The following is a 27,897-nucleotide window of genomic DNA, read 5'->3' on the forward strand; positions in this document are numbered from 1 at the left end:
CAAGTGACTGGAAGGAACATCAGGTAGAATGCACTGTGATTTACTAGGTATTCTGACGTGCCGACGGATCTTTAAGAGTTTCAGATCGCCTCTGCGCACAATGTGGGTGACTCACAAAGGCCGGCGAGTTCCAAAGACTAACGCTGGGCCCTCGAATCCAGCCTCGAGCTCCTTCCGACTTCCCAGTGATAAGAGACACCAAGCCGGCGTGAGGAACGATGTCAGATGTTTGTGGGACGGCACGTTTACAAGGATGCCCACGTGCCCTTGGAATCACGGCCTGGGGTGTGAAAACAAGGCCAGTGTCCTCATTTATGGGCCCTGCTCCTAAGCCACTTCGCCACCTCCATTCCTCCCTCTCCAGCAAATCTTCACCGGGTGCCCACTGTGCTGTCAGCAGCAGGTTCAACTGTGAAGAGTGAGGGTTTCCGCCCCCAGGCACCTCGGTACCCACGCCAATCAAATAACCACACGAACTCAGAAAAGCACAAATGGTGGCCAACGCCACGAAGACAGTGAGATCCCAAAGAGGTTTTGCTGGGAGGTGAGCTATGTGCAGAGGTCTACAGGATGCCGGGGAGATGGCCAAGCAAAGGGACCGCGGTGGCGGAAGAGATCGTCCCAGACAGAGGGGCAGGCTCGTGCGACAGTCAGAAGCAGAGGGGAGCAGCGCCGCGGACCAGAAACAGAGGAGGGCAGCTGGGTCCCAGAGAGAGCAGTGTGGCTGGAGAGCGGCTGAGGATCAGACCACTCAGGCCCGAGGGCCCGGGGGGTCTCGGGCCTCGACCCTGACAACGCACAGAGAGACAGCGAGGGAGCGCGGAGCTTGCGGGGGCTGCCAACGGGGGCTATGTGTGCCTGCCTCCTGGGCCGGATGAAAAGCCCGGTGCCCGTTTCCATCCCTGGCCGAGCACAAGCACACACAAGCCGATCAGAGCCGTCCCTTCTCCCTCGGAAGGGCACACCCCATGGCAGGTTCCCCTCAGACGGCCTGCCCGGCCCTCCCTGCCGACAGAGGAGCTCCCCAGGCAGGACCGGGGGCTGGGGCTCAGGGCCGAGGCACCGTGTTTATTCCGGGCTCACAGGCCCACCCTCCACCGCAACCGGCATGGGGGAAGCTGGAGGTGTCATTACATGCGCCGCGGAAGAACCAGGCTTCAGGTGGGGACTGGCCAGGTGGCGTCAGGACGGATCAGAGGTCGGGGAGCGGGGGGCTTGCTGGGTGTGAGCCTGGGAGCCGGAGCGCAGTGGGCCGGGGTCAGGTGCTGGTGGGAACTCTCCCGGCGGGGGGACCTCTACACGTAAATCCTCAGGCAGCACTTGGCAGACGGTGAGCCGCCGGGGAGGGGCGGCTTCTGCCACCCCCACGCTCCAGGCTGACTTTGAGTCTGCAGGACTTCTCAGAGCCTTTGACTGGGTTCTCCAGGAAGTCGCTGCCATCGCAAGGGGCTGGGGCCAGGAGTTAAGCCTGAAGACTTGCCGGGGGAGGAGCTGCGACCAACGGGGAGCCCCCACCATCTCTGTAACTGGGCAAAGAAACGCTTGATGTGCAGCTGACGGTCTACCTCCCACAGTTTCCAAAGCTACACACAGTCTCACGCCCACACACGACCTAACAGCCAAACCAGGATGGAGATTTGCCAAACATGGAAGTTTTAAATCTTGGTGTCCAGGGTGGGAGGGAACCGCTCCCCTGGAGCCCGCTGTGAGTGAGCGACCTCAGGAGGGGTGCGTCCCTTTGGTTTCACGAGAAGAGGCAGAGCCCCTCATCTCTGTGCCCAGGGTCCCGTCGGGCACACGGTAGGGCTTCAGCAGCAGGCTGCTGATCACATTCAGAGTCCTTCCCGACTCTCCAGCAAACCCATCAAGTTAAGCCTTGCCGAGTCTCACCGTCAACCCCAAGGTCTCACCCAAACGAGTACTTGTCCGTGGTGTCACCCAGGGCCACGTACGGGGCGGGGATGGGAGCTGTCACTTATTTTCGAGAGAAACTTTCTTCACAGCAGGCAGAGAAGCGAAAGGCTGGACCTGGGTCTTGGGGAAGGGTGGCCCGGATGGGGAAGTGGTACCACCCGTGAGCCCACGGTCTCGGCCCGAAGGGGTGAACGGCGCTGTGCGAGGGGGGTCTGGATTTCCACAAAGCGAGTGACTGCGCTTTCCTGTGACATGCACACACGTACGTGTGTGCGCGTACACAGGTCGTATCCAAGGCTACTGTGGGTTTCTGTTTTAGCGACAGCCATCAAAATCGAGGGAAGCATCTGCAGAATTTGCGGAACCTCAGTTCCCATACGTTATACTTAGGGCCTAAACCAGAATGTTTTTCCACCAAGGTCAACAATGTTCTCATGTCTTGAAACAAAACAAAACACATTTATTTTATTTCATTTTCAAATCCAACCACTTGAGTCCATGACTAACGTTCTGCAACAGACCGTTTAATGACTGGAACTATCTGATCCTTTCCTGGAGAAAGGTCCCTCTCCAAGCCAAACTGGGACTTTTGATTAAAATGCCTTCTGGCCCAAACTCGCTGGAGAGAACCACCATCCTTAGCTCTGCCTGCACTACCGGTGTGCAAGAACAAAAAGAAAGGGCCCCGGGGGCCTGAGGACCCAAGGGAGTGGTGCCTTGTGTGGGGGGGGGGGGGTGGGGGGGGGTGGGGGGAGGTCTGACATTTGAGCTTTTTAGGGCAAAAGGAGAGTTGTGGGGAGAAGTGAGCCTGGGTTGCCTGGGAGACCACCAACCATGGGAAGAGCCCCAGCAGCAGGAACCAGGGGACAGACAGACAAAACTGGCAGAAAAGGCAGGAAGTGGCTGGGTGCCCGGAACTGGGGGAGACAGCTTGGGGAATGTCAGTGGGCAGAAATCAGGGACATCCCGGGGATAGTGGCTGGGACTGGGGAGACACAGAGAGAAGAAGAGTCTTAGCCTGTACCACTAAAATAGGGCCCTGTGGGCATGCCGCAGCCCTCCGTGGGGCGGGAAGGTCAGAAGGACCTGCCAAGGATGTGGCAGGGGGCAGGGCCCAGGACCCAAGAACATCCAGGGGACAAATGTCCTACCCTGTGCATCTGCTATTGGTTCTTGGGGGCTCCTTCACGCAGGGTGTCACGCAGAGCTCCCGCCCACCTCTCTGTCCCCATCTCCTGCCACTTTCCGCATCCCACCTGTGGTACCTAGAACGATGGCCTCTGAAGGTGGCATGCTTTGATTCCAGAAACCTGTGAACGTGCTCCCTTATAAGAGGATTTTCACAGATGTGATGAAATTAAGGACCTTGAGATGGGGAGGTTACACTGTATCTGGGTGGGCCCCATCTAATCAGAAAGGGTCTTTAAAAGTGGAAGAGGAGAGCAGAGTGATGTGACAGAAGGATGGTTCAACCCATCATTACTAGCTTTGGAGATGGGAGAGGGCCATGAGACAAAGAATGCAGGCGCCTCGGGTAGCTGGAAAAGGCAAGGAAATGAATGAATTCTTCCCTGAGCTCCCAGAAAGGAAAGCAGGTCTGCTGACATGTTGATTTTAGTCCAGTGAGACCCACATCAGACTTCTGACCTACAGAAGCCTAAGACGATAAATGTGTGCCAGGCGAAGTCACCAACTTTGCAGAAATCAGCTACAGCCACAGTAGGAAACGACTAGGCCAGCTGATGTTCCAGACATGGGGTACTGAGCCGGGCTATCACAGGCACTGTTGTGCCCTCACCCAGAACATCCCCTGCCTGGAACATTCTTGCCAAGCTCATCGGCCTGCTGAACACACCCTCAGAACAACTGGCTCAAAAGCTGGGGCTCCCAGAAGCAATCACTGTCCCCATTCACCACGGCCCCCCACCCCAGTTCTCCCCTCTGTGCTTCGAAGTTTCCCCCAGAGCACCTGTATCCACCTGTTGATGGAAATCCTGCCGGGACACCAGCAGCTGCCTGAAGGGAGGGCTGTGTTTTCTTCTCTGTGTCGTACCACCCAGCACGGTGCCCACTCGGTAAACGGCGGGCGGACGGGTGAGTGGGTGCGTGAATGAACGGAGGAGCCCTAGCCTGGAGTCAGGCGTCCAAGTTCTGCTGTCTGAATCTTGCGTGTGCCCCCTGGCGCCCCTGCTGCCTGGCGGCGTGTCTCCAGGCGGCTCGTTCTACCTCTCTGTGCTTAGGTTTCCTCCTCTGCAAGATGGGAAAATAACAGGACCTACTTGCCGGGATGAGAGGGTTTAAATGAGCGAACCCATGCAGAATGCTCACAGTAGCAGCCGACCAGAGAAACGGACCGAGGAATGGTCGTTATCATCACTGCAGAGAATGCCGGGACAGGAAGGGAAGGGGCTGGGGCCCGGGGGGGGGAGGGGGCAAGGGAGACCTCTGGGAGTGGCGACGAGGCGGCACAAATCTAGCCTAGAACCTTCCCTAGACACTGTCTGGGACTTCCACCTGCAGCCTCCTGAGAGTCTGGGACTGGGGCTTCATGAGAGTGGAGGCAGCAGAGGGGAGGGGCCCAGCACAAAACAGAGAGAAAGCTGTAGACTTTCACCAATTCTGCTGCCCTGGAGAGTGCAACCTATCACTGGAGAGGCGGGTTCTGTGAACGACCAGTTAGAGGGTACAGGTTAACTGGAATCATTTAAATGACATGCGTGTTTCCTGGCTCTGCACGGCTCTGGAAAACCCCGAATGCACTTAGAAAAATGCAAAGCAGATTATCAAACTGGAAGGCCTGGGTACCGATGATGAAAGCAGTGGATGCCAAAGATAATCTGGACATGCCAAACCGAAAACCAGGAAGCTGCACGGGGCTTTTCTGCGCAATGTGGCAATGAGAGGAGAGGTCGATCTCACCTTGAACCTTCTATAAAAAATAGTGGCCCCGAGCAGACCCAGGGAGGAAGGAAGGGAAGACGACAGGATGAGAACTTGTAGCTCTTAATCATAAGCAAATGACTTACAAACACTCGGGAGACCTAGGAAAGGCAGGCTCAGCTCCAGTGACTTCTCAGCCTCCTGGTCTGACTGTCTGCTCCCGAGACATCTTTACGACTCTGCGTGAAACAGAGCAGGCCGTTTCCAGGACTGGCGCTGGCTCAGGACGACCGGAGAGTCAGGGACGGGCTGGCGTTTCAGTGCCGCAGGGACGCTCGGCTCCACGGGTGGCTCCGGTGCGTCCCCGTCCATCGTAAACGAGGCCGAGCACGGCTCGGGTTGGGGGCTGCCTGGGCACATGTGTAGCCGGAGGCTGCAGGGCTGGGCCGGGAGCTCCAGCCAGGCCCCCCGGCCCCCCGGCCCCTCCCTCTCTGGAACAAGGGGCCCCGGGTGTGAATCGCTGTTCAACGGAGGCAGAGGCACACCGCATGCGCGGTTAGCTTACACAAACCCAGCCGTGTGCATCCAGGAAGGGACGGGAGAGCGATGGAACAGCTCAAATACCGCAGTTCTGGCCGCGACCCACCGAAGGAGCACGTGCCCCGTGGGCCCGCGGGGCAGACGGGACTCTGCCTCTCTCGTGGGCCCGGCTCCTCCTGCTTCTCCCCTGAGCATCCCCCACAGGGCCCGACGGACTTCTCCCGGAGAGAGACCCCCCCCCCCCCCCCCCCCCCATGCAGCACAGCCGACTTCCTCTTCCTCTGCTGCTGGAGGACAGCCACGGTCTCAGCCCCTGGCATCACGACCAGCTGTGTCCGACCCGTGGAGAGACGTCCTTCTCCTACAAGCCACCTTCCCAAGGGGTTTGTAAGGGTGACTGGGACAGGACAAGGTTTCCGCCTTAGAAGCAGACCTCAGAACCTAGAGAGAGACGTGACCGCCGCATCAGGCCGCCAAAGCCAGCGTCCCCGCAACATCCGGTCGATTAGGGGGCTTCGCAAGGAGAGAACTCCAAGAGGGAACTGGAGCGGCAAAGTAGAGACCAAGTGTTAACTTCCAGAACATTTCTCGTTCAGGCTGACCCGGTGGTTCTCAACACTGACTGCATGATGGAATCCTCTAGGGAGCATCTAAAAATAGAGATGTGAGGTCCTGATCCCTGGAACAAGTGAATCAGAACTTTCTAGAGTGGGGTCTGGGCACAGATAGCTTTTGAAGCTCCTAAATTGATTTTAAGGCACAACTCGGGCAGAGGATCTCCACCGTCACCCTCTTCTGGAAGAGAGAGCCCCAGGCCAGAAACCACCAGCCCTCCCACCAGCCACCCAGGGCTAGGGCCCTGCCCTGGCCTAGGGAGTCAGGGGCAAGTTTGATGCCCGAAAGCAGTTCCTCTGATGCACTTAAGGGCAGCGGAGCAAACCAATTTTCACTTCTATTTTCAGGCAGGTCAAAGCAGAAATGCCAATTTAAACTTTTGAATGTCTCAACATCATTGTTACTAATAGCCTAGCAGAGCAAACACCATTCGACGTTCATCTGGAAACCATCAGTCCAGACCACCGACGTTGCCCCACAACCCCACTGGTCACCGGGAAGCAGGGCAATCCCCGTCACAGCCGCCTCTGAAGTCAGGGCTGGTGGCCACCCCACGTTATGCAGGTGCTTCCTATGCCTTGACTTTGGCCTCTCCTTAGGAACTTAGGTGGTAACACCAATCTGAATGGAACACATCTCCCTCCTACGAGGGAGCAGAAAGAAGGTGCTGGTCCCCTTTCCCTGCTTCCTGCACTTCCCAGTGGGGACTGGGGGGAACTGGAGGGTGAGGACTGGCTGAAAGCAGACAGGGCTAGATAGCAGGACCGGTGCTGGGAAAGTGGCACCAGGATCCTGGGCTAGGGGAGAGGACAGGCCCAAGGCTGATGGCCCGTTCCTGCGGGGGACCTTCAATAAAGGTCACGCTGTATGTCACTGCTTCAGCCTCCCTAGAGATTTGTTTTGGGTGTTCTGTGGTTGATCAGCTAGCACAGCCAGAAGCCAATCCTCCCCACCCGAGGCCTGGGGAGTCCTGTGTTGTCCCTGGTGGCCGGGTGGGGCCGTGGGTGGGGGGAGGGGACGTGTGGTGGCAGGGAAACCAACAGCTTCGGGGTGAGGAGCCCTGTGTGGGCAGAGCCCCAGACAGTCACATCGAGTGGGCTGGAGTGAGGGATGTCTTGAAACTCAACGTTAACCCTCAACCCCACGCACCCCACGAATTCCTGTTTCCCGTGGCAGCTCGCTGCCCCCGCCAGTCAGCCAGATGTCGTCAAGGAGGCTGGCTCGAGTGAGGCGGTGTCGGGGCTCATCAGCCACCCTCATGCCCGCGGTCTGGGTGGGGGGGCTCTCCCGCGTCCCCGTGACAGGAGGAGTGGAGGGGCGAGAGACGGGGGCATGGGGCGGAGGTGCACCTGTAGGCCACGGGCAGGGCTCTGGAGGGGGGCTCTGGAGGGTTCCGACGGCCACTTTGAAAGGATGCCCTGGGCTCTTGTTGGTGGAGAAGGGCAGGGGAGGAAGCAGGCAAACCAGACAGAGGACAGTGTCCAGGGCCTGGACCAGGGTGCAGGCCTGGAACGTGGTGAGCAGGGGCCAGATCGTGGGTCTACCTGATGCCTGAACCGGCAGGACTGGCAGAGGGCGTGGTCGCAGGGGTGAGAAAAAGAGAGAAGACAGGATACTCCAAGGCTTCTGGCCTGAGTGACTACGCAGATGGAATTCCCATTTATTGACTGGGGAAGACTGTCAAGTCGGAGTAGCTTCTCTGCTGGCCTTTGCTGGCCGGGCCCTATCAGGTCGCACCAGACACTTGCTCAGCAGGCAGCATCCCTCCCTCCCGACGGCCCCATGATGTACAGACAGAGAGATCCAAGGTTAGGGGGACATGCCTGGGTCACAGAGCCTGAGAATGCCGGGGCCGCCCTGGAACAGAGCCGTGTCTGAAATCTGTCCACTTCCCAATGGCCGAGCCGTGCCTCAGAAGACAGCGCTCCTTGAGCAAATCTAGGCCAGCAGGTCCCCTCTGATCCGAGGAACAAAACCGTGGCCCCATTTGCAAACACACAGGAAGGACTGGGATGTGGGGAAAAAACACTTGCATCGTGGAGTGTCTTCAGCAGAAATGACGATTTTCAAAGGCAAGGAAGGAAAAAGCTCAAAACCAGTCTCTTTTACTCAGAACGCCTCATTTCCCCAATGCAGAGAATGGAATTTAGAAATTCTGCTTCCTAGAGGGGGAAAAAAAATTGCAAGTTCTGTCTTTTTCCGAAGAACAATCCTGGGGACTACTGACTACACAACCGACAACAGAGGGCACCGTCATTAGGTGACCTTGTGATTTCAGCAGGACACGGCTCTCTAATGTAGCTCAATTATCATTGTAAGTTTATAAAACAGGGAAAGATTACAGGAATATACATTAAACCACATCAATGAGCGCTACTGAGAAGAAAAAAAAATTAGTCCAGCAGACAGGTACCAATCAAATAATCAATACACAGGAAACGGCTACATCACCCTGCTTTAAGAGAACCAAATAATGCTGCAATTGGGTTCACTTTAAAATTTTCCACTTGAACAAAACCGACAGCTGTATTATAACCACATTTCCAGCCACTTTATAAGATACAAATTTCACTGCTCCATATTTCTACTTCATTTCTGAAAAGGGGCCAGCAACATTATTCATCAAGCACACGGAGAAGCAGCCTGATTCATAGAGGGGGGGAAATGCTGTTAATCCCATGTTTTCTGTTCCCTGAGAGAACTGGTGGGTTAATTCAAGCACGCTTTTTTCTGGGCAATCGAGTTCGGGGTTCTAGTATCAAAGAGGGGCAAGGGGGGCGGCAGAAACCCAGTGTTTTACTTCTTAGGTAAGATGACGTAGGCTGGCACAACTATTGACATTAACGCAATGTGCATTTTTAGAAAACTCCAAGGTCAGTTTAAGATTCTTGGTATATTTCTCCTGTAGGGGGTGGGGGGATGGGGAGGGCGGTCTGCACTGGGGCCCTGGCTATTCAAACGCATGGTCAAGACAGTTCAAATGCAGGGTTCTTAACTTGCAATCCAACTGCCTCAAATTACTCAAGACAACGTTCAGAAATGCCACGTTTGTGTTAATGAATGTGCCTTAAGCGTTTATGAATAATTAAAGCCACTGCGAAGGCTCTGATCAGTTCAAACCCACAAGCCTTCTCAGAGCGCCTACTGTGTGCCAGGTCCAGCACGAGGCACTAGGGACAGAGAAACTACAGTCAGGGCAGAGGGCAAGGGGGCTGGTGACCCTGGGACCGTGGGGTGGGGTTGGAGCTGGGTTGAGAGTGGTCCCAGTCCGCAGGTCAGGCGACGCCCAGGTGGGGTGCCCGCTGGGGCGCTCTGCCACACGTCCTCATGCAGAGACCGTGTGCGCACTATAGACCTTTTAGAGACACAGAGCAGTGGGGGTGCAGGCTGAAGAGCCACAGACCACACTCAGCTCCGGAGGGGACTTCGAAGGCCACATCCACACGTGCCTCTGATTCCACATCAGTCCGCTTCAGCTCCAGTTCTCCTGAGCTCCAGGCACCAACGCTTGCACTGACTTGCCCCCAAGGAGCCATCTGAGTCTGAATCAGGCCTCCCCTGCATGTTTCAGTTCTTTGCCAAATCAGCCAGCACCCACTTTCCTAAAAGTCATCCTTCCAAGAAACCATCGTCTAACCAACGCGCCTGTGTGACCACCTCTGCTTTTCAATGTATCCCATGGACAGAAGCAGTCATGAGGCTCTGGTATGTCAGCACTCCCACAGAGAACATTCTCAAAAGAAAAGTCGTTCCACACCCCGTGTGCTGTCCAGATGACGAATGCGAAGGACAGTTTTCGTATTCCTGAGGGATTCTCTCTTTGAGTCTGCAGAGCAGCCCTGACGCAGTTTATCATCCCCACTTTACAAAGAGGAAGAACAGTTCAGAGAGGTTAACTACTTGGCCCCGGGTCGCACAGCTGGGATTCCAACTCAGCTTTTTTTCCTGAAGTCAAGGCCCCTTCCCTAAGCATGCCACTCCTCGTTAATTAAATGATTTTCAAGGGCTCCATGTCTCTCTTGCCACTTTCTTAAGCTTCTGTGTTGAAAAATTTCAAAGGTCCAGAAAGGTTTAAACAACAGTACAATAAACACACACATGCCCTTCACCTAGATTCACTAACTGTTCACATAAGCTGCGTTTGCTTCCTCTCTCACTCCACCCACACACTCACATTTTTGTGAATCACTCCCGAGTGGCAAGCAGCATTCAGCTTAGCCCTCAACACTTCAGCCTGCACCTCCTAAAAACAAACACACTCTCCCCCAGAATCACGATGCCGTTATCACACCTAAGAAACGTAATGTGGACCTCAATCCTAATACCCGATCACAGTCCACGTGCAAATTTCCCAATCTCAGTTTTCAAAAACAAGTCCTTTCAAGCTATTCGTTCCTCTCCGTCTAAGTCAGACCCAACCCAAATGGACAGTGGGGTCTCCTCCGTTTCGAGAATTTAGAACAATAATAGAATGGACGCCCTCCCCTCTTTTTTTTTTCTTTTGGTCTCCCATGGCATTAACGATTTTGAGAAGTTCGAGTCAGCTGTCTTTTAGAATGTCCCACACTCTGGATTTGTGTTTCACAGGCTTCATTAATGATGTCATTTTATCAGTTCTGGCAGGATGAGGCACAGGACAATGACCAGGCCATCAACAAAGCCAGAGAACACGGAGAGTTTTCCAGAACTGACAGATGGGACCACAAGACTATCACTGGCCTTGCAAGAGAAGCAAATCAATGAGCTGACATTTTCATGGACTTATGGTCAAACCACATCACTTGCTTGGGGAGCTTCACAATCCCCTTGCTGGAAAAGAGTATCTCGGCAACGTGATGAATACAGCCAGAACTTCCAAGTGGCCTGCAAACTCTCGCCTGTCAGGGCACTGGGGTGAGCACGCAGAATGCTAGGAAATGGGGAAATGGGAAACGCCGCAGGGTCGCTCATGACGTTCACTCTCCTATTCATCAACAAACGAAAGGATAACAGAGAGCGGGGGGGGGGGGGGGCCTTGGTCCAAACTCAAACACGCATGTGGAATGTGGAGCACGGCTGACACGCACGGGTTTCCATGGGTCGTGTAAGTGTCCACAGCTGCACTTGTTCTGGGGAGTGAGTGGTTTGCAGGTGGGGGGCATGGCCAGAGGAAAGGCCCTGAGGTGGGAGTGTGCCTGGCGTGTCTGAAGAGAAGCAAGAGAGCAGAGCCAGCCAGACGGCGCTAGGTAATACTCAGCCTCTCAGTCGCCGTAGAGTCAGGGTCGGAAGGAGGCCACTGTGATAAAGGTAGGATGTGACCTGGCTTTTTTTTTTTTTTTTCAAGTTTATTTATTTTGAGAGAGAGAGAGAAAAAGAGCACATGAGCAGGGGAAGGGCAGAGAGAGAGGGAAAGAGAGAGAATCCCAAGCAGGCTCCGCGCTGTCAGCGCAGAACCGGATGCGGGGCTCGAACCCACACACTGTGAGATCACCACCTGAGCCCAAGTCAAGAGCGGACGCCCAACTGGCCGAACCACCCAGGCGCCCCTGGCTTAAGAAGATGACGCTGGACGCTACATTGAGAATAAACTGCAGGGGACAAGGCAGAAGCAAATGACTGGTTACGAGGCCACTACAACAATGCAGGTGACAGATGGCAGGGCACTCGCGGCGGTGGAGCTGAGAGAGGTGGTCAGATCTGGATACAGCTGGACAGAGGGGCCGAACAGGGGTGCTGGCCGACCGGAAGGCGGGTTGGAGAGAAAGAATCAAGGACGAGCCCGGGGTCTGAGCACCGGGACGGAGCCGCCCCCAACTGGGGGACGGGCAGGCTGCAGGAGGCAGGTCGGTGCGGGAGCTCGAGTCCGCTGTGGTGGCAGGCGGGAGGTGCCGAGCGGGCGGCTGGGGTCCAGCGCAGGCCCGCGGCTGGAGACAGCACAAGCTGGTGCGAAGGATGCCCCTGCAAAGAGGCGGCCCGCTGCTGCCCGCGGGCATTTCCGCCCCAAGGGACCAGACCGTTTCACATTCAAAGTGAGAGGTATCTGGGTTTGTGCAGTAAGATACCTCGATTTTAAAATGTTGGCAACATGTTATTGGTATTGAGGTAGGTGTTGTCTTCTGCCCAACACGAGATGCAATAAAACAGAGCATATGATGTTGTAAAAAATAATAAAAAAATTAATAAAAATAAATAAATAAGTAAATAAGTAAGTAAATAAATAAAATGTTGGCAACTAACATAAAATTACACATATTCTGCCAGACACCCAACTACATCCGTGGGCCTGAGGGCCAGATGTTTGCAACCTGTCTGCACAGCTGTTTCCCTGCAAAGGCGGGCACTGCTACTCTCATTTTACAAATGAGGAACCGAGGCTCAGAGAGGTGGATCGATGTGTCTCCAGTCACACAGCAAGGAAGAGGCAGAGCTGGGATCCAGATGTCAGATCCGTCCTCTCCCGAGTCCGCAGTGCTCTGGGACCCAGGGCCTCCTCCACACCCTCAGCTCCCTTGTCAAAACAGGCAGGTCCTGGCCTAGAAACAGCCGGGAGCGCTGGGGGATGGCCCACAGCAGCCTGCCCTGCCGGGCAGGAGACGAGATCAACCAAAATGACATCACTGTTGTTAATAATTAGCTCTGAAGGCACGACGGGTCTGGGTCAGGTTCAAGAGCACAGGCTGGATCAAACAGGATGGGCCTCCCAGCAATCAAGAGTCCCTGTACCTGGGCCCTAGAGCAGAAAGCAAGAGCGCTCAGGAACCACTTGCTGGGGCAAACCGGGCTGTGTAAGAAGCCTGTGGGCACCACCTTTCGGACAACGCTTCTGCAGGATCCGTCTCACAGGCCTGGCCTCTCTCCAGGACTCCTGGCTGGAACGCTGCCCCTCACCCCATAAACCCACCCTCACACTGAGGGCAGAGAGGGCCTTCTGAGATACAAATGCGATCGTATCACCAGGTGAAAAACACTTTTCACTGTTCTTAGGAGAAAGCCCGAACCCCTGATCGACCTGCAAGGCCCACACACTGGGCCCCAGGCAAACGCAGTCCTCTCACCACCCTGCCCTGCCCTCCAGCCACACCGCTGCTTCTCATCTTCCTGAACTCCCCCCTCAACCCCAGGGCCTTTGCTCCTGCCAGGCACCTGCATGCACACCCAGCCATCAGATGGGTGGTCGCTCCCTCAAAAACCTCTGTGACTTCCAGGCAACCCCTGGGCGCCTTAACACAGTAGCCATCTGACTTTCCTCTGTGTGCCCAGGTGATCCGTCCTCACCTCCCCCACCAGATGGAGCTCAAAAACGACAGAGACACTTTTGTTCTTGAAACTGGCCTGCACTTGAATTACTTAAAGAAGAGACCCCATTGGGGCACCTGAGCAGCTCAGTAGGTTAAGCGTCTGACTTCAGCTCAGGTCATGATCTCACGGTTTGTGGGTTCAAGCCCCATGCCGGGCTCTGTGCTGACACCTCAGAGCTTGGAGCCTGCCTCGGATTCTGTGTCTCCTTCTCTTTCTGCCCCTCCCCCACTTGCACTCTGTCTTTCTGTCTTTCTCTCAAAGGTGAATAAAAGAATAGACCCCATTAAAACATAGCACATAGGCATAGTTCTTGGAAACTCTCTCCCTTGTTCTGAAATGATGCCCTTCCTACTTATCTGGGATTCCTTTCTTTTATGAAATGGTAGTTCATAAATGCTTTAAAAAAAAAAAAAAAAAGACTTCGTAAAATAAAAAGTTGGCAATCCCAACCCCAGGGGTTTGTTGGGGTTTTATCGTTTTGGCACAGTACTGGGCAGTGCAGTCCCCAGGTCTAGGAACCACAGGAAACCACTGCTCTACCCTCCACGGGCCTGTTTCCAGGCCCCCACACAGGTGTGTCCAAGTCTGGGCGAGGAGGCAGGCCCAGAGTACAGAGAGCTGCTGGTGTGCAGACCCGCGTTTGGAGGGTTGGGACCCCCTCGCACAGACTGTGCGACCTAGGTTTCTAACTGCTGTGGGCACCTGTGAGCAACAGCCATCTGTGTGGTGACACGGCACAAGGAGAAATGCCACCAGGTATGCAACGGTCCCAGGAGACGCCTCGGCCAATGTTCTACTGCTCGACACGGTAACTGCGAAGTTCGTGACAGTTGTGGAGAACCTCTCCCGAGGACAGTGTCTGCCAACGCCCGACCCTCGCCCTGGGCATCACGGCCGGGCCGCCGCTCAGCACATCTTCTGTGACCACCCAACTAGGCTTCGTCTCCTCCTCCAGGGCTGGTCCCCTGCTTATGGAGTTGCTGTCCCCCCAGCCCCACCCCTTGCTGCCCACACTGTCGCCAAGCTCAGAGCCCAGAGTCCAGCTGGATCTCCAGCATCGCCACGAAATGCCATCCGTGCTCCCATCCCCCTTTTTGCACTGCTGGTTGATCCCCGAACCCCGCCGGGCCTTCCAAATGGCTGGCCGGCGAGCGCACCAGGCACTGCTCCAAGCACTTCACACCTATTAACTCCTTTACTCCTCCCACCGACTCCCATTTCACAGATGAGGAGACTGAGGCACTAAGACACGAAATTTGCTTGTAGAAGGCCATACGCTAGCTCGTTACAAGGGCAAAGCTGGGATTTCACGCCAGACACAGCCTGGTCCCCAAGCCCATGTTCAGAACCACCTCCCACGTGGCCTCTCCAGCCCCTTGGGGCTCTGTTGGGGCCAAGTGACCTGGAAGTACACTTTAAGGACCGATGTCCCTGTGGAAACGCTCAGATGGGTTCCCGCTGCCTTGGGCCTGAGTTCTGGTTCATCTCAGCCCCTCAGTCCCCTGCTGGCCACACCAGCTGCCGGACACACCACGCTCTCTCCCCTTCCGGCTTCACCTCTGCCATCCCCTCTAACTGGCGGGCCTCGGTTTTGCCTTTTCCCACAATCTTCTGGTCCCTCCTTGCACGGTGCCTGACCAGACAGGCCTCTCTAACCAGCCTAGGAGGTCTCTTCTCCTACTTATTCTCAAGCACAGAGCCCGTCCAACCGCCTCCACAGACCATCTCCGACAACCTGTGATTGTGTACTTACTTCCTTACCTTTGGCGGCCCCCACCCCCACCCCCACTCCAAACTGGAAGCACCACCAGAGCAGAGAGCAAGCTGGCCTCAACTCACCATCACATCCCAGCTCCCGTCGCTGTGCCTGGCATACAGCAGGCACCCAAACACATCGTGGAATGAATGGATGGATCTGCGGACTGGGTCTAGAAAATCAGGGGACAAGATTAGGTGTGGGACGCACATGCTACGGCCACACTATGTAAACGTCAAGTGGCCACGTGGAAAAGGCTGGGAAGGAATCCAGGAGTTTCACAAGGATGGCTGGTATCTACTTAGGATATATGGACAAGGGGGGAATTTCTCCCTACCGTGATAGGCCATATTTTCTAGAAACAGGCAAGACTCCTTTTAGAAGGCCCTGGTGCCAATTCTGGCAGGAAGCTGGCTTCTGGTCACAGCCTGCTGTCCTCAGGGCACTCCAGGGGCCTGTCGGTCAGGAGGCCCATCAGGGAGCACGCAGGAGTGCCCTGCCCGGTGCGGCTCCCTTCACTTGGACGCAGGCAGCCAGCGCGGCCTTTCTTACCCCCAAAATGGGGACATCATACAAGTGATGAACTGGTTCAAACATGTCAGGATACGCTCCTCCAAATCGCTGCCAAAGCCGAAGATGCCCGCCCCGCGGACCCCCGCAGTGTGAGCCCTGTATCACTTCTCCAGCAGCTGCACCAGGGACGACAGCCAGCTCTCCCCTCACCGAGCACCTACGATGGGCCCAGCACGGCACCGGCAGTTTCACCAACGTGATCTCATCTGATTTTCAACAGCTCCCCGGCAAGTCTTTAGAACCATTTTAGAGGCAAGGCCGCTGAGCCTCAGGAACCCTAAGGCCCTGAGCGATGCCACCAGCCCGATGGCTTGTCGGAGTGGGCACGGTGCCGCCAGCCCTCCCTCCTGCCCGGGCTCCATCTGGAGCTGCAGCGGGGCCGGGCAAACTCACCATCTGCAAGGGTGGCAACCAATTCAGTTAACAAGAGCAGCCCCCAGTCCTTGTCTGCTAGAGACAAGTATGTATAGATGCGACGATGCGACGTCTTCCATTTGCTTTAATACGCGGGGTGCGGGTATATAAAAAGAGGAACGGTAGGGGCAGTGAGAGTAATAACCTTTGAAGCTGGAGGCGGGGTAGGTGGTGATTCACGGGGCCATTCTCTCTAAAAGTCTGATCTGTTTTATCTAGTCAAGCCAGCCTTCCCTTCCCATCCCCCTTCCCTGCCTCCTGCCCGCCTGCCCTCCCTTCCTTCACGCTGCCAGTCTGTGACCTCTGCCCCAAGCCACTCTCCTCTCCGGCAAAAACAAAAACAAAACAGGCTCGAGCACAGGCAGCTGGCTTCTTTCCGGAGGGGCAGGGGTGAAGGCCTCCACGAGGCTCCTATTCAGGAGCCAGCCTGTCAGAGCTCACCTGCCACACCCGACCCAGAGGCTCACAGCTGGTCTGGAGATATGTGATGGGGCTGTGGTTTCTTATCAACGGTGTGACAAGGTCAGTAAATACAGGTTAAGTCACCTCCTCCTGCGATCTGTTGGTCGGCCGGAGCTAGCATTCCTTTGTGCCTGTCCGCCGTATCACATCACCTTCCGGAAAAGTTGACCAGCCCCCAGCATTTCTCCCCGAAGTCAGCCTCCTCAAATTACTACGCTCACAAGGAGGATGCCCAGTTTCCAATCGCTTGGCAAATATGAATGCCTCCGTCTAGGTTATGATGTTGCCTACATTTTATGTACATAGAAGGCATTTTGTGACCTGCAGAGCGTGTTGACTTTTCCCCAATGGAAGGGGAGATCCAGCATTTAGGAACAATCGCCAGGAAGAATAAAAAGAAGAAAGAAAAGTCAAACAATAACACGTGCATATCTTATTCTAGTATCATGTGCTCATAAAACCCACAATTCCTAGTACTTTCTGGATGGCGCCCTTTAGCGAAGACATAATTTGTGATGGGGCTGGGTAAAGACAGACAGCCATTACTTTCTTAATGGCCAGCTACCCAAAAAGGTTCAGTTAAGTGATCTCAACTAGCAATCTAGTCAATTAAAATTGATAACTGAAAGACTTTTAACCTTTCTTTCAGCGGGCCATTCCTAGGTGGAGGGGGAAGGAAGCAACGTGAATTCCCAGCATAAAATTTAATTCCATTGCATGGATGCGAACGTTCTTGCTGCCCATGAAAGCAAGCTGTCTCCCTCCTTCCCTGAATCCAATCAGAGAAAGACTGGTTTATCTTCTCTCCAGTCAGCTTAATCAATTTAAACCCTTAAAGAAATTCCTGTGGCCATCTCTCAAGGAGGAAGGGGCCAAAGGAGATGAGCAGAGAGCGGCCCATACAGGACACAGCTCCCTTGTTCTTCCAAGAGAGAGAAGACAAAAAGAGAACAAGAAGAAGGCAAGAAGAAGAAGTTAAGACAAGCAGGTAAAACCCATCATAATCACTTACGGAGAATCCTCTATTCACGCAGGAAGCTCTGTACCTTTTTTTTTTTTTTTTTTTTAATTTTTTTTTTTTCAACGTGTTTTATTTATTTTTGGGACAGAGAGAGACAGAGCATGAACGGGGGAGGGGCAGAGAGAGAGGGAGACACAGAATCGGAAACAGGCTCCAGGCTCCGAGCCATCAGCCCAGAGCCTGACGCGGGGCTCGAACTCACGGACCGCGAGATCGTGACCTGGCTGAAGTCGGACGCTTAACCAACTGTGCCACCCAGGCACCCCAAGAAGCTCTGGACTTTCTATGCATCACCTTATTTAATTAGCAGGTAATACAGAGGACTGCAGCTTCCTGAGCGCAGTTATACCCTGGACACAATGCTCAGTCGTATAATATTTCATACGGTATTTTGCTCAGTTCTCAACACAGGCCCATACTATAAGGAAATTCATCGCCATTTTACAGGTGAGGAAACAGAAGCGGGGCGGGGGGTGTTTTCCATCGTTGGTTCAAGGGAACACACGGCAGGGCAGGGGTATCCGGCTCAAGTGCCAACCCTCAGGGGTCTACATCAGGATCGTGGGTCACGCAACGGAACGCTTCTGTCAAAACTCACTCAGCTGTACGCTAAACCTTGGTGAATTTTATCAGACGTAAACTGATCTCAAAAAAGCGGACTTAAAACAACAGGACCCTGTCTTTACCATATGCTACAAAGGGTGGCCCTCTGCGGGTCCTGCCTGCTCAACTTCCCTGTCTTTGAGTTTTCTTTGAGGGCAACCTCCCTCCTCACTCTCAGGTGGAGTCTGAGTCTTTTCTTTCAAAAGAAATGGGCCCCACCTCCCAGCTCCAGGACCAGCCACGAGACCCCGGCCTCGCCCATTAGTGAACCACATTCCTCTGACCACAGATTGGTTCAGGGATGGTCAATGGACCCAAGCCAGACCAATGAGAGCCCTGCTGTGGACCTCCATCAAGTCACAGGAAAGAGCAGCCCTTCCTGTTTCTGGAAGGGCTGCTTAGCCGGTTCAGTAGATTTTGGAACGGCAGACGGCCACCTTGTCACCATCTGATGGGAGCCCTCCTGAGGATGAAGGCAGAACAAAGGGAAGCCCAGCGGAGACAAAGGGCAGCGGCTTCCTGATGACGCTGCTTAAGTCCCTAGATGCAGCTATGCCTGAAGGCAGTGTACTCCTGGACTTCCCAGTGACGTCAGCCAACTGCCCTTTCTGTTCCTGAAGCCAGCCTAAGTTGTGTGTCCCGTCTCTTCTAACCGAAGAATCCTACTATATCACAATGCCACCTTGCCCATCCCTGTGCACGTGCCCTAGAGCAAATGGGAGGAAAGAGAGAGCCCTACACGTACGAGAAGGGTTATCGGAACGCAACCAGGCTAATGCCCGTTGTCGCTTTTAATCAAGTCACCCACGGTCACTTTTGAAAGTCCCCCCTCCCCCTTTTTAGCAGCAGAATCTTTAATCATTGGCATCATACAGAAGACCAATCAAACTGGCAGTGCCACGGTCATATGGAGGGCAGGGATCCTGGAGCCGGAGACCCCGATCACCCCGCCCAGACCCCTCGGCGGACGACCTGCACAGCCCCACCTGGGCTGAGGACAGCAGAACCCGCGGACGAGCTTCCGAGCACCCAGAAGGCAGGGCCCTTTCTTGGAGTTTTGTGGGACACGCACGCTCTGTTGGTGCTTGGTGACGGATCAACTGCTGTCCCAAATGCTGGTGGCACACTGACCCTCCCAGCTACGCCTGAGCCGGCAGGGCAGAGCGGACACTGCCCCCTGCCCCGCCCCCTCACCCCTGCCGTGACTCACTCAGATCTAGGACGTCATCGGTTTTGATCAGGTCCTCCTCCCGTGTCAGTGGCAACTGGGTCTCGGGCTCCCCTCGCAGCTGCAGTGACAGGGAACGGAGCATGAAGAACACCCGGATGGCCTGCACAAACAGTTGGGGAGCAGCAAAGAATGAACCTGTAGTTAGTTAGGTGACGTGCTCCATGTGGAGAAACCACACAGTGGCTCTTGATTTCAACAAAAAAAAACGAAGTCCACCTCTCCCAGTCCCAGGGCTCTGGTGTTTGCAAAGCAAGACAAAAAAAAAAAAAGAAGAGAAAGAACAAGAAAAAGAAAGAAAATCAACAGGTGCAGCCTGTTCCCACTTGTCCACAAGTGAGGGCACCTCACCTCAACCGAGCACTTGTCATTTGCCAGCACCTCTCCCCTAGTGTCACGTGACCTTCTGACCAACCCCCCCCCCCCCCCCCCCCCCCCCCGCCCGCGCATCCTCAGCAGGTGGCCCGCTTTGCGGACAAGGCACTGAGACCCAAGGAGGTGAAGTTCCCTGCCCCAGGGCATGCATCTAGGGAGGGCTGGAACCTGGCCTCTTCCCACTAAACCAGCACAGAATCTGGAAACGCAAATCCCAAGTGACAGTGTTCCCGCGTCCCACCTACTGAATGTGGGGGCAGAGAGGACAGAGGGTGAATCCTGCGGGGTTCAGGGCGGCCCAACTCGATTAAAAGCCCACCCCTGCCCCTCTTGGGCGAGCCCGTGCACAGCAAAGCTTCAGCCCCTTGGCCTTGCAAAGGGGCTACGCCTGTGGACGGGACGGCAGACCTGGGGCCTGGCAGGTGTGCGGGGACATCGGTGCCCCAAGGGCCCCTCACACTGACCCAGCCAGCTCTCTGGGAACAGAGGCAGCTCCGCGAGCATGGGGATCCCTGGCCCGCGGAAGAGGCGTCCGGGAGGGATCCAGCATGGCCATCGACGCTTCCCAGAGACCGGGAAGAAAGCAGAATCCCAGGCCCCGGAACCGGAGATGTTTGTGCAGAAAGCAGCCTTCACCGCGGGCCCGGCTTGTGCTGGTAGCACACAAGCTACCCTCAGGTCCCCGACTGGAGCTGAGTGGCCCATCGGTGAGACCAGGAAGCGGAGGGGCAGCCCCTCGCACAGGCCGTCTCCCACCTCTTCCCCTGAAGCGTAGCTGATGGGCCTACCTGAGGCCTGAGGGAAACCGCTCTGCAGTCAGACACACGAGGTCTGCGCTGGACTTGCTGGGCAAGGCCCCCGACCCCCGTGAGCTCCAATGTCCACATCCGTGAAATGGGGGTGGTGGCCCCCACCTCACAGGGCTGCTAGGAGGCTCTGAGATAAGGCAGGGGGCGGGGGCGTGGCTAGCATGTGCTAGTAAAGGGGCAGCCATCCATCACTGCGGCCACTCGATAGCTGGGCACGGGGGAGGGCACGGGGACAAACCACTGTCACCACTGTCGCCACTGGCGAGCCACACGGCGATGAGCGCCAGCCCACTTTTGGTCTTCTTGTTTACAGTTCTGAGGCTACAGGCTTGGCCCACTGACTGGGGAGGCGGCCCTTCGTAAGACAAGGTGCCTCCCAAAACAAGGCGGGGGGCGGGGCGGGGGCGGGGAGGCAAATTCCTGCCTCTGCCTCCAAAGAGCAGGGCTTGCCCTGGCTCCCGATGACCCAGGCCACAAGGATACCCACCCGCACGTGGAAAGCCTCATCTGGCCGTGGCCTGCAACTGGCAAGAGACCTGAGCCACTTTCTTGATCTCCTAACGTAGAAAACCGGAAGAACAATCCTACGTCCTGGATGCATTCTGAGGTCACGCCAAAGTACTAGAGGAAGATAAGCTTTTATATCGCAGTGAGAGTGGCAGCTGCATCAGTATCGGTCTGATTGTTCTTATCAGCTTTTTAAAAAGTACAGTCTTCGTAAGACGTCTGCAACAATCTGAAGAGAAAGAAGTGTGGCTTTGTTTTCTTAAAATCGAAACGGCAATTATGAAGCAGCCACCGCGTGCCAGTCACCGTGGGCACCTCACTGCAGTGTCAAAGCCGTGACACGGGAAGAGACGGAACGGGGAGAGGCAGACTGAACCAAGTTCACAGGGCTGATGATGCCTGAGCTGGGGTTGGAACCGGGAATGTCTGATGCTTGTGGCACTTAACCAAGCACACGAAGAAATTCACACGCCTGTGCTGGCCTGAGCGCAGAAAGCCCAAGATGTGGGTGGTCATGTGAACTACATGGCCATCTGAACTCTCAAATAATGAGTCACGGGCCTCGGATGGGACCAAAAAAGGCCCATCGGTCAGGTCCAAGCTGAGTGAATGGTTCATTTCTGTGTCAAAAACCCATTCCTCCCGGGGTTCTGAGGGCAAAGAAATCAAGCAGGACCCTCCTCGCTGGGGGTTGAGAACAGAAATGTGTGTGGCTTTCTACAGACCATCACTCTGAGAACCAAAACCTTCCAATATAAAAGTTCAGAACTTGGCTCCTAGGAGAGACCTTTCTGGTAACACATCTGCTTTTGCTCTGCAAGCAACAAATGGCAGGTATTTCCAGAAATACCAAATGATAATAATAATAATAACAATAATAATAGAATAAAAATGTGAAGAATACAGAACATAAAATAAACGCCCCGAAAATACTTTTCCTGGTTCTTGCCCCAGTTAAGAGAAGGAAGAGGGTGTGAAAAGCCCATGCCCACGAGGGAGGACGGACCCCACAGGGCCAGGTGCTCCATTCGGACTAAAGATGGGGGTCCCGTGGGGGTCCTACAGGGTCCACCAGGCACGTTGACTAGCCACACAAGTCCAAGAATCCACAAAAGAGAGGTAAAACACCAGGATCAAGGCCCTCAAATTCATCCCACAGCCCCCTAAACAATAACACCCCCTCTATTCACCAGAGTCCTGCCAGGTACTAGCGAGGCAAGACCGCGACATCTCACTGAAGCCTTTTAACGACTCTGCGTGGTTCCCATTTTACAGACGGGAAAGCAAAGCCCGGGGATGTGAGGCAGCCTGCCCACAGTGACTCAGCTAATAACCAGACTCCAAACTCTGTATTCTTCCAACCATATGCCTTTGCCTTCAAAAGATTTAAGGCTTGGGACCCAGGCTTTTATTGAGCGCTTCTCTGGACTTTGCCAAATAAACATGCAATTTGTCAAGTTTTACTAAAAAGGAAAAAGGACTCATTACTCTTTCTGAAGCTTCCACAGGATGCCAGGAAGGCGGACGGACTCTGGAAGAACACATTCGTTTTGGACAGGAGTGACAGCTGAGCACGCTCAAGTACCAAGAAGAGACGCGTCCTGCGTGCTCCAGTGCCCCCAAGAGCCGAGTTCTACGAGGGGGTCGTGGGGAACGAGTTCGCCAAGTGGGGCAGGATGGCTTCGGGCTCAGACGGACCTAGGTGAGTCACACGAATCCCCTGAGCCCAGGTGCGAGTTCTGGGAATGGGGGGTACCCACCGGCCCCGATCTCAGGGGCCACCGCAGAGGCGCAGCCCCTGAGCCCTGGGGCCACCCCGTATGCGGCGCTCAGGTCCAGCCCTCTCGCCACTGCCCCTGCCACACCTGCAAGCCGCGGAGTTTAGGGGGCAGTCGCCCAGGTTAGAAGCCCACCAGGCTGTGGAAGTGGCCGCCAAGAGTCGGTCCTTCTTAATGGGACGCCGAAGCAGTGTGAAGCGGGCACAGCCCGTTGGGAAAGCGCCTTGCCGGGACGTACAGCGTCACGCAAAAAACGTTCATACCCTTTGAAGCGGAAACTCCACTTCTGGGAACTTATCCTAAAGAAATAAGCCAGGAGAAAGAAAACACTGTATTCGTGAAGCTGCTCATGACAGTTTAGCTGAAAATAACGTGATCCCGGAAGCAACCAGGATATCGAACCAGCAGAAAGATGCCTAAGTCATGGCAGAAGTCACCAGATAAACTTTCAGGCCCCGGTAAGAGATTCGACTTGTGACGACCACGTCACAACAAGGAGAGCTTCCTGAATCTGCTGCAGGACGGAGAAAGGGCAGGGAGGGGCCTGGAAGCGAGGCCACAAGGCACCCTTCCTGCCTCCGTGAGAAGACACGCTTGCAAACAAAGGCAGGGAGGAGACGCGAAAAGTGTCTTGGGTGATGAAATCACGGGAAATTCTTTCCCCTCCACTTTTAGAACCTCACAAGATGTTCTTTCATGCGTAATACACGTCCAGAGAGGAAAGCAAAATATCCTATTTCCTCACGGTCAACGGCGATAAACACAAAACCTGTGTGTGGTTTTACGTGGGGATAGGGAACAGAATTCAGGGACAAATAAAATTTCACACAAATACATTTGTTTCCTAATGGCTTCCCAGATTACCACGGAAAGGCAGCTACTGGACTAAATCCAGATTTTGATGTTCACCAAAATTCCTCTAACTCTTCTCTAGCCTTAAGCTTCAGGAGACCACGAAAAACTCTCTTTCCTTCCCTCCTGAGATGCTAGACTGCTTCCCCGCACAGTAACTACTTCCTGAGCACCTCCTGTCTGCCAGGCACCTTGCAGCCCGTCTTTCCAACTACCTTGGGCAGGAGCTGAGACACAGAACACACGAGCAACCTGAGGCTCGATGAGGTTGAACAACCTGCCCAATGTCACACAGCTGGAGCTGGCACTGAACTCGGTTGGTCTCACCAGCCTGTGTTCTTTCCAAACTGCTTCTCTCACTGCCTCTGGGAGGGGCCCAGCCCAAGTCCCCATTTCTGCTTACACGTTCTCATCAGACCCCAGTAGTTCCCAGGACCTTCGTTTCTACGTGAACTTCCCTTCCCAGCTGGCACGGCTCGGTGGCTCTCTTGCTATTTTGGTCTCGTTTTATAATCTCCATTCACTGTCTATTCTGGCATTTTGCGCAGTACCTAGAAAATGCTCAACACATCTGTCGAATGGAAGAATGCGCAAGAGGCACAACGTGACTTTCAGTGCTGGGTGCCTCCCCACGGCCTGCGAGGCCCGGTCACCCTCCTGTCTTATCCCGTTCCCTTCACTCAGCCTGCCGGTCACCCTGCTTCTTGAACATGCCGTGCTCATTCACGTCTTGAACTCTGTACTCAAATGTCCCCTCAGCCCGGTTCACTTCTGTGCCCTCGGGCACAGCATCTGGCATACGCTGAGTGTCCAGGGGCTCTCTGATGAATGTAGGGAGGACTGTTTTACGAGTTAGGAATGATGTATTATTAAGGGTTGTTTGAACTTCCTTCAACAAGTCCTTAAGGAAACAGAAGGGATTTCTGAAAAGGGTCAGCCTCCTAAAAGTTAAAAAAGTTTCCTTGGTGGAAAAAAAAGAAGAAGAAGAAAACCTTTGAATCCAAAAGGATGAAATGGAATGTTCTTTGGATACAAGCAAAGAACTTGAAAGAAACCACATAAGCCCTCAATTGCTTGCTAAACCATACACTTCCTTTAGCTCAGATTCAAAGCACACTGCTGCGTTCTGATGTCTGAAATGGGCTAAGGATTCTGGAGCTTCTGGAGGATTCTAGACAGCTCCTTGAAATAGGAACCGGACTGAGGTGAGTGGCCAAAACTCCCCTTCAGAAACCTGAAGTCACAAAGGAAAGCTTCTCTAAGGTAGACGGCTTTGCTTTGAGATGGCCGGCCCGCTTTTCTACCATTCGGCCACCTTCTCGCGGGCTCTAAACCCAGGGGCCCTGAGGCTTCAGAGTTGCTTTTATAAACTCGTCACACAGACAAAGACTAAACAAGAGACCCCGGGGAAGCGCAGGCATTCCCAGCGCTGTCTGCGCTCGGTTAGTTGGGCTATGCATCCCGTCTGCGGCAAGGGAGGCAGGCCGCTTACAACCAAGTGAGGTGTGAGGGGCAAAGAGAAGAAGGAGGCCCAGACCACCAGCAACTACTACTGGCCTGGGGCACCTGGGTGGCTCAGTCGGTTAAGCATCCGACTCTGGATTTCGACTCAGGTCACGATCTCACGGTTCATGATTTTGAGCCCCGCCTTGGTCTCTGCACTGACAGTGCAGAGCCTGCTTGGGATTCTCTCTTTCTCCCTCTCTCTGTCCCTTCCCTGCTCATGCACTCTCTCAAAATAAATAAACTTAAAAAAAACAAAGAAAAGAAAAATATCTATTAAAAAAAAAAAAAAAGAACTACTACCGGCCTTTCGTGTTCTGCCTTTCACTGACTCCCCACAATACCTCTGGCAAGGGCAGGGACGTGCTCCTCTCAGGTGGGTAAAGGAACCCCAAAGCCCAAGCAACCCTCCCTCTGCCATCTGCCCCACCCCTGAATTTCTCCCATTCTCTCCTGTGGACCACGACCGTCTGCCCTGGGCTGGCAGGGCCTGATGTCAGCAATCAGCTACCAAGGCCAAGGTCCTGGCTGGGCTCTAAGGCCCCTGAGATCAGCTCCCTCCAGCCTCATCACTTCCCATTGGGCCTCCCTGGCTCTGCGCTCCAGCCATGTCCCTTCCCTAGAGGTGCTGGAATGAGCCACATCTCCCTGGTGCTCTGCACCCCCTGGCTGCCCGGCCTATCCCTCTGGTGCCCGTGCCACCTCGTTCCCAGGCGGGATTAAGAGCCTGACCCCATATTCCTTAAACTGATGATGCTGCCTTTCCTACCCTGGCCTCTAGACTCTGACTCTTAGATGACTGAGGCGGTGTATTCCACATCCCTGGTGCCCAGAACCACGTAGGACTGATAAATATGACGAAGGTGGCAGTAGGGAGTGGCAGGTCAGAGTGGCTAAGAGGGTAGCTCTGGAGGCCACGCTGCTCCAGCCGAGTCCTGGCTCCTGCTACTTATCAGCTGGGGGACCTTGAGCAAATCACTGGACCTCTTCATGCCTCAGTTTCTTCCTCTGTGAGATGGGTTAAATTTAGCACAGTCTCCTAGGACAACTGTAAAATTACATGAGGCGGTTCATACTAAGAACTGATACGAAGACTCACTTTCTGTCAGACATGAGCTCCTACAAGCATCAAGAAAACTGGGGGACCACGAACCAGAAAGAAGGCAGTACCAACACAGAGCAGGAGCTCTCAACATTCACAGCCTTCTGGACCTCGCTCTGGCTCAGACAGGGTGGGTCTTGTGGTGAGGTCTGCGGGTCTGGTCAGACGGCAGGGGACGCGGATGGACTTAAAACACACAGGTCCGACTTCCTCTGCGTCCCCCGCCACCCCATGCCTCCAAGGCGAAATCACCGCCTGGGCAGAGGAAGCCCACGGAATCTTCCTGTTTGAGGCCGATCCAGCAGGTGACTCCTGGTTGTCAAAATCCAAGAACGAACACCTCTGTGGCTCTGGTTAGCCTGGGATTAACTCAGAAGAAGAGGCCAAGGGATTCATCTCATTTATCCGTTCATGTCTCCAGGGAATGCTTTTCTAGGAAGAGGTGACAGTGCTTTCTAAAGTAGTTTGGTTTTTTTTTTTTTAATGTTTTTATTTATTTTTGAGACAGAGAGAGACAGAGCGCAAGCAGGGGAGGGGCAGAGAGAGAGGGAGACACAGAATCCCAAGGGGCTCCAGGCTCTGAGCTGTCAGCACAGAGCCCGATGGGGGGCTCAAACTCACAGGCTGCGAGATCACGACCTGAGCTGAAGTTAGACGCTCAACGGACTGAGCCGCCCAGGCGCCCCAAGGTGACGCTGCTTTCTAAGAAAGAAGCTGATCTTACGAGAGAGATAGCATACCGTGAAGAGCCCTGCGAGACTGCTTCAGAAAAAAAGCGCTGATAAGGGGTGGTTCTGAGAACTAATGTGCCCGCCACACACGGAGGCAAGCAGGCAGGGCAAGAATCGCAGTCTCCTTAGCGGGTGCCTGCCTGGAGATCCCTCAGATACCTTAACACCACACCATCTCGGGCGGGGGTGCTGAGCCTCTCTGGGCCAGAGTTTCACACGGGCCTCACCTGCGCTGCCTGCCCTCTGCTCACCCCCCTGCCCCCAGTGCCCGCAGCGGCCCGGAGGCTTTCTCTCAGAGCCTGGGGCTGGGGGTTGCGCCCTGCACCAGCGAAGGCAGCCTGCCCGGCACCGCGCCGTGGAATTTCAACCCTGCGTTAGCAAGGGGCAGGTCCCCTTGAGAAGTCTGTCCGGGCGGCAGGGCACGAGGGGGGGCGCCCGTCCGCCCGCTGTCCGGACACGGGGTGGACGGCGGGCTCCCGACCTGCTGGAAGACCCTCCCTCCCGGCCCCGGCGGCGGCCCCGGCAGACGGCAGCCCAGGAGAGGTGGGTCCCACCTGCGCTCACTCACCCGCCGCGTCTTCTCCACGTCGCCGCACGGCAGCCGCTTCACGAAGTCGATGCCGGTCAGCGGCGTGCCCGTCGGGGGCAGCAGGATAGAGGCGTCCATCATGAGGTACTCCACGTTCATGGGCTTCATCTGGAAGAGAGACATCACAGGAAACCTCACCGCAGGGAGGGAGGGGCCGGGGCAGGTTACACGGGCCCCTCATCTCACCCGCCGACAGCCAACGGGTACAGCGCGCCCACATTAAGGCTGGCACGAGGCCTCGAGGCAGCCAGACGTGCAGGACGCGAGCCTTTCTTTCCCGAGATGCAGAGTTTTCCTTCCCCTGAACTGACAGCTCGGACACCCTTGACGAGTTGCCTCCGTGCTGGGGCAAGCTGTGCTTTCCCAC

The 27,897-nt window shown here is 55.0% G+C and overlaps 1 protein-coding gene across 15 annotated transcripts in view; it reads right to left on the bottom strand.

Moving 5' to 3' along the window:
• CLEC16A (C-type lectin domain containing 16A) overlaps nucleotides 1-27,897 on the bottom strand; it is a 200,298-nt gene that overhangs the window by 80,957 nt on the left and 91,444 nt on the right. For all 15 annotated transcript variants that reach the window (XR_009256567.1, XR_009256568.1, XR_009256569.1 and 12 more), the window contains exons 17-18: nucleotides 27,510-27,638; nucleotides 19,267-19,387 (exon numbers count right to left, since the gene is read on the bottom strand). Coding sequence is in view for 12 of the 15 variants with exons in the window: in XM_058710676.1 (XP_058566659.1) it covers nucleotides 19,267-19,387; nucleotides 27,510-27,638 (250 nt within the window). In the remaining 3 variants the exon portion in view is untranslated. The remainder of the gene's footprint in view (nucleotides 1-19,266; nucleotides 19,388-27,509; nucleotides 27,639-27,897) is intronic.

The sequence above is a fragment of the Neofelis nebulosa genome, chromosome 18 (assembly GCF_028018385.1).
Source record: "Neofelis nebulosa isolate mNeoNeb1 chromosome 18, mNeoNeb1.pri, whole genome shotgun sequence".
NCBI lineage: Eukaryota > Metazoa > Chordata > Mammalia > Carnivora > Felidae > Neofelis > Neofelis nebulosa.